The 6,874-nt window shown below is 36.4% G+C and overlaps 1 protein-coding gene across 2 annotated transcripts in view; it reads right to left on the bottom strand.

The window, feature by feature from the left end:
• The window catches only part of ABCA12 (ATP binding cassette subfamily A member 12), a 217,443-nt gene that overhangs the window by 11,567 nt on the left and 199,002 nt on the right, over positions 1 to 6,874 (bottom strand). For both annotated transcript variants that reach the window (XM_006157460.1, XM_006157461.1), the window contains exons 45-49: positions 5,404 to 5,608; positions 4,330 to 4,439; positions 3,887 to 4,028; positions 2,549 to 2,683; positions 382 to 485 (exon numbers count right to left, since the gene is read on the bottom strand). In XM_006157460.1, coding sequence (XP_006157522.1) covers positions 382 to 485; positions 2,549 to 2,683; positions 3,887 to 4,028; positions 4,330 to 4,439; positions 5,404 to 5,608 — 696 coding nt within the window. The remainder of the gene's footprint in view (positions 1 to 381; positions 486 to 2,548; positions 2,684 to 3,886; positions 4,029 to 4,329; positions 4,440 to 5,403; positions 5,609 to 6,874) is intronic.

Raw genomic sequence — 6,874 nt, 5'->3', positions numbered from 1 at the left:
AAAGTATACAAGACATAAGAATTGGAAAATTATTTGCTGATAACATGTATGTTGATGTGCTTGATTGAGCCAATACACAGTGTATTTTGGATGGAAAATTCATTTGTATGCTGTAATGATGTATAGTGAATTAATGTAAAAAAATAAATAAATTTAAAGAGGAAAAAAAAAAAAAGAAAAGAAAAGACTGTTGAGGCCTTAGCCTCCCTCCCCACCCCATCTCACTACTAAATCTGCCTGTCTTGCTCCTACTTCTATGGACATAAAATATTTGAATACAGATGTGAGCATTTACTCTGAATGTGTGTATTACACAGGCTTCCCACTCCCACCTAGCATCCCAAGATTGTGTTGTTGTTTAAAGTCCCACACTCAGTTTACCTGTGAGATGTGAGGATGACGGAACATTTGTTCTGCACTTCTTCTGAAATGATCTTCCAGAGGTGCCGTTTTGACTTAGGATCCATCCCAGAGCTCGGTTCATCCTTAATAGAAGGTTGCAAGAAAAATGTATCAGATTAATTAATTTTCGATGAGGTTCTTAACGTGAATCACTGCTTCTCATTTTCTTAGAACAGAAATCACTTTTCTGGATCCAATGCCTAACTTGTTTTATACTTAATAGACTTCATTCTGTTGCTGTCATAACCTCAAAATTATTCATTTATAATTGTCAGTCTGTTTTAAAAAGTGACTTGGTGAAATGGATACTCTTACTTTATACCCATTTCTTAATTGGGAGTAAATATGCCTATGTAAAGCAGAAAGAATGCACCTAGATTATTCTGTGAATATGTTGGAAGTATATCTTTAGTTTTAGGTTATTAGTTGAAATTTAATAAAAATAAAACTTTGAAAAATTGGCAAGAGGGAAGACGTGTTCTTTTTTAAAGTAAATGATGTTTTGAAAAATTGTTCAGATATCAAAATAGAAAATGTAGCAAGTGGTCATTGAAACAAGCAATAATAGATCTTGGAGAGGTTTGGGGGTTTTTTGTTTGTTTGTTTGTTTGTTTATTTTTTATTATAGGGTGCGTGCACTCTCCAGGCAGACAGAGACAGAGAGACAGAAAGCGAGAAATCACCCCCCTGGGGGGATGGCCACACCGCAATCCCTTCTCTTCCATTCTCCTCTCGGGATCTTGGGCACGCACGCACACGTGCCCCGTGTGAGTTTTAGGCCACCGGGTCCGGGAATCGAACCACGGTTGAGTACATGGGAGTCCAGTGACATAGCCATTACGCTAACTGCTGGTCCCAATAGATCTTGACAAATGAGAAGAAAAAAGAAATTTTAGATCAGATAAAGTAAACGTTTTAAAAATCTGTAATGGAACTTATGTAAAAGGACAATCAGAAGGTTTTTTTTTTTTTATACTAAGGTGTTAAATTGAAAGAAAAGAATAAGTTTTAAATTGGGGAAACAATAAAGTAGGCACAGTCACTACTATTGTTTTTGGAGAAGATAACATATAGTAATGCACATGGAAGAAAACATGGACTCTTTCTCTCAGTGCCTGTATTTCATTAATCTGTAACATTTATGTAGTGCTTTTTAACATTATAAAGTGCTTTACATCTATTATCTCACAGAGGTGCCTGAGGATTGTTTTATTTAGTTGAAGGGAGATTTACGCAATAGAATTCCATTATAAGCATTGATTGTCAGTGAGGTAAAGCATTATAAGCTTTTGGTATTATAGAAAGATTGTGTGTTGTTCTGTCTAGGCAGTGTAAATGATTTGATCCACTGTATGACTTAATCCTTGCAATAATGTGGCAGTTTGGAACTGCATTTTTATCGCATATAGTTAAGGGTCTTTCAGAGTTTGGAGGTCCTAGAATGAAGGGTATCTTGCAAAAGAAGGGCAAGTTTGTTTTTCTGAAATAAACACTTTGACAATGTTTTCCCTGGAGAGCAGAGTACTATATTATCATTATGCATAATTTACATTTCCAGTGATCAATTTAATTTTCCAGCTTTTAACCAAAACCTAAATGTGGAATACATTTCTTGCCTTCCTTCCGAATTTAGACAAAATATGTATTACCAAATATATCCCAGGCTAGGTAACTCATATTTTTCAGTAACAAGAAATTAAATGTTAGCAAAATACATTGTCCTTAAATGTGTCTGTCCTCTTTAATAGAAGCTGAAAAGTGTTAGTTCACCTGATCATTTCTTATTAGAAGAGAGAGACATGATTCCTACTTGAGAATCACATTAATCAATTCTACCCTGTTCTGTAACTTGACTTACTTATTCGAATACACTGAATTTGTTTCATCTACTTCCATGCCCAGCATTCCCTCTAAAACTCACTGAGGCATTGCTTCCAGAATTTTTGAGGGCATAACATTGTATTAGCAAATTATTTGCCAATATAAATTCCCATAATGAGATGGTATAAGTAAAGAACTTTGCACAAAATCTGGCACATAGTAAGGCCTCAATGAATATTGACTGCAATGATGATGAAATGCTACACACGAGTAGATGTGCTGTTCTAATATGTGTTCATTTTAAAAAAAATAATAATTCTCTTACCAACAGTAGAATGGAGGGTTTCCCTATTAAGGCTATCGCAGTGGACAATTTTCTTTTTGTGCCATAACTGCACATAGAGGTAGGTCTGTCCTTGTAGGGCATCAAGTGAAGTCTCCTGAGGAGTTTATGAACAGTCTGTGGACAATAAAAGTTAGATTGACCTTCTCCTACCAAAACTCTTAAGCACTAAACAGAAAAAAAACATCACTCATGAAAAGAAAATTTTATATATATATATATATATGTGTGTGTGTGTGTGTTTGGAAAAATTAAAACATTTAAATTCAGCATATATTTTGCTTTCATTTTCAAAGGGCCACTTAAAATTAATAGTTCATTTAAAAAGTAAAGCCAATTTTTCTCCCCAAATGTGTGTGTGTGTAGCTATAGATTGTACTTTTATGCTGTATTACCACAGGATACTCTTGTAAAGCTTAAAAGCCAAAAAGAGCTAAAACAGCATTCACAAAGCAGGTTTTTCATTGATTGCCATCACTGCTTCATCTTTCTTGTCACCGAGGGGTTAGTTGTTAAAAAGCCTTTAAGTCTATTTAAAACTGACCCAGTATCAAAACTTTAGTGCATTAGCAATCCTGAGTCCTATGTTGTTTTTGTAGTTAAATAGCCCTAGAAAATAATGTAGTCCTTGTTGGACTTATACAACAGTGAAGTACACAAATTTAAAAATCAAAATGCAAACTATTCTATTTTACTTAAGCATCTCATAATTAATTCTTTGTGTCAATGTACATCTGAACACTGAAGATGTACAGAAATCACCAGCCTATGCTCATCCTGAACCTCACGCAAGTGTAATTTACTTGATAGTTCTTTAAAGGGTAATTGAATTAACATCGGCCCAGGAGTTTCTTTTCTTTTCTTTTTTTTTTCTTTTTCTTTTATTTTTAATTGTTAGAATGTACATGTGCTCACCAGAGAGAGACAAAGAGAGAGAGAAAGCACCTCCCCCCCTCCCCAAATGGAGCATGGTCATGTCACAGTGCCTTCTCCATTTCTCCATCTTGTTGGGATTTTGGGGCACAGATGCAAACGTTCTCAGAATGCTTTTCAAGCTACTGGGACCAAGATTTGAACTGTGGTTTACCATATGAGATCTGGCTCCCTTAAACACTAAGCTACCAGGCCAGCCTGCCAGGGAGTTTTTATAGGTGGGCTCATAGCATGCATATAATATACACAAGCCAAGATGGATTCTTTGTCATTGTCAGAAGAGAAATGTCATAGTTTTCCAAGTTGGTTCTGTGGGGAATGGGGTAGAGGGAAAAGCAGAAACAATACTGGTTTTCAAATTACCTAGGTTTTTGCACTTGTACTTACTTCTTTAATATCTTTTTCTGGAATTCCATGTACCCTGGCATAGAAATACAAGTGTTCTTCCACAGATACCAGGTCATCTAAGGCATCTTCCTGAGGGCAGTAGCCGACTAATGAGCTGTGAGAGTCAACGTGACCCAGCGATCTGAATTGAGAGGATCAAAAATACAGGTGAGTTTTAAAAGATAGGTGCCTTCCAGTCCCCAGCTGTTGGGAGGAGAGATGGTGGTGGTCATGATGATTGGTGATTTTGATAAAGAAGGATGAAATAACCCCACAATCAGAGTCATGCTTAACTATTAACACATTTACTTACTTCATTCTTTTCCCCTCCCAAGGATTTTATAATATAACCACAAAATAACATGTCCATTTTGATTATTTTTCTCATTGAATTATATTGCACTCAGTAATTGGAAGCAATTGGAAGCATTCATTGTTCATACCCAGCCTTATTTCTGATCAAAATGTTTCCACTTGAAGGGATGATGTCTCCAGTCAGCATCTTGAATATAGTGGTTTTTCCTGCTCCATTCACCCCAAGTAGGCCAAAGCACTAGTTTGAGGGAGGAAGAAAAGATGAAAATCTTAATTCAACCCTAAGATATGCTTAGAAATTGTATCTCTTTCCTCCTTTTTCCCTGGTGAAACAAATTATAAAGAAAAATAAATCACTGGAATTATTCGTGAATATTGTAGTGCTTGCTTGGCATTTGGCAAAATGTTTTCTTTTAAAGCAAATGGGTACTTATGTCCCCCCCGTCTTTATCCATCTAAACATTTGCTTATATATAAAGGACCTATTTTACACATTGTGTTATAGAACATCTCTATGTGGCATGATGGAAATGCACCGTGAGTAAGATAGGCTAACCTGACAAAGTAATTAAATTGATAGATTTCACATTATTTACACAGAATTACAACTTTACTGAATAAGCTACTGAACCAATAATTTCTTGATGCTGTCGAATGAATTTGATGCATGTAGTTTGAAACGTTGCTTGGAAAACCATGGGAAATAGCCATATTCTCTTTCTATTTTCTAAGCAACCTTATTATGGCTTCTGTGAAAGTGGCAGGAATATAAATGGATGTACTTCTAGGATTTCACTTTTGAAAATTGATTTTTTTTTTTAATGCTGCCTTTTGAAGAGGCCTAGTAATGAAAAGTTAAAGAGAGCACCCTGAATAGGCTTTCTACTAGAAGTCCACTCCAGAGAGGACAGTATGTGGTAAGGGGCTCAGGACGCCCTGTGTGGTAGGGGCTGGTGAATCCTCCCTGCCAAGAGAGAAGACTCATAGTCAATGACACGAGATGTGTAAATTATACGTGTGCGTGTGTGTGACTATGTCTAGATGTATACGTTTACATATATACACACTTATATTTCATGAAAATAGTTCAAGGTTGACTTCTGTGTTTCTAGAAAAATACTGAGGGAAAATAAAGACTTTTATTTGCACTTACTATGCCAATAAAAACAACAGCTACTGATAGAACCAAAACAGTTCTTTACCTCGCCAGCAGGTATCCCAAGGCTGATGTTGTTTACAGCTATAATCTTTTTGTGAATAAGCTGGAAGGTCTTTGTGAGACGATGGAGCTGAACCAGATCGAATTCGGCTGCTCCACTCTCCACTCTTAATCTCTCAGTCCGCACGTCTTCATCCTCGTCTATTGTCTCCATTACAGGTGAAGAGACAAATTTTCGGAAGAAGAGTCTAAAAAATGGACCCAGTGGTTTTATATCAGTGAGTTTTGAAATGCCGTTATTCAATTTTGATATGTTTTGATGGGTTGGCACATCATCAGAGGTGTATTATTAAATTTGTTATGTTTTAATAAATTCTTTAATTTTTCTTTTCAACGTGTTATTAGTCGCATACCTGAAAAATTGAACTCTCTTCACCATATTCACAATAATATTTAGGAAAAGGCATTTATTTTGCATGCCATCAATGTTCATTGACCCACTGTTAAAATTCAGAATCCTAGCTTAAGTAACAAGGAGGTAAATGTTTGAAATTTAGTTTCACTTTTTTCTTTCTTTCTTTCTTTCTTTCTTTCTTTCTTTCTTTCTTTCTTTCTTTCTTTCTTTCTTTCTTTCTCTTTTTTTTTGTGGGGGTGGATTTTTGCTATAGGGCAAATGCATTCACTGGAGACTGGAGACAGAGACAGAAAGTGAGAAATCACCCCCCGGGGGATGGCCATGCTGCAATCCCTTCTCCATTCTCCTCTTGGAAATTTGGGCATGCACATACGCCCAGCGGAATTTTTAAGCCACCAAGTCTGGCACTTGAACTGTGGTCACCTGCGTGGGAGTCCACCAAAATAATCATTACACCATCTGCTGGTCTCTAGTGGATTCCAGAGTCATTAGTGAAACTCAACAGCTATAAGCCCAATGATCTCTTTTCTGTTGTTATTGTAAATTGTCTCTGTGCTTCTTTGTTTTATTGTAGTAACACTTAACATTTAAGATATTTTAAGTGTTAGGGCCAGCAGGTAGTGTGGTGGTTAAGGTGCTGGACTTTCACCTGGCTGATCACGGTTTGCGTCCTGGGCCTGGTGGCTTGAAAATCATGCCAGGGGCATGTGTGTGCATGCCCAAAACCCTAGGAGGAGAATAGAGGAGAAGAGATTATGTGTGGTCATCTTCTGGGGAGGGGGTGATTTTTATTTTCCAACACATGCTATTGATACATATACATGGTATTCAAACTTAAATGTAATTACAGAATATACAGTGCAAAGTATACTTCAACCATCTATAGTTCTCTTTAGCAGAGGCACTCACAGTTAGAGATAGTCTATGGATCTATAAGCATAAATAATAAATATTTGTTTTGTTTTCAACTTAAATAGTAATATATGTTACACATAGTTCTTTTTTTTTTCTTTTCTTTTTTTTTGGAGAGGTTTTTGCTATAGGGCGTGTGCACTCGCTAGAAAGACAGAGAGAGACAGAGAGACAGAAAGCGAGAAAT

Source organism: Tupaia chinensis, unplaced genomic scaffold (genome assembly GCF_000334495.1).
Source record: "Tupaia chinensis unplaced genomic scaffold, TupChi_1.0 Scaffold000542_1, whole genome shotgun sequence".
NCBI lineage: Eukaryota > Metazoa > Chordata > Mammalia > Scandentia > Tupaiidae > Tupaia > Tupaia belangeri.
This window is presented reverse-complemented; position numbering and strand designations above follow the sequence as displayed.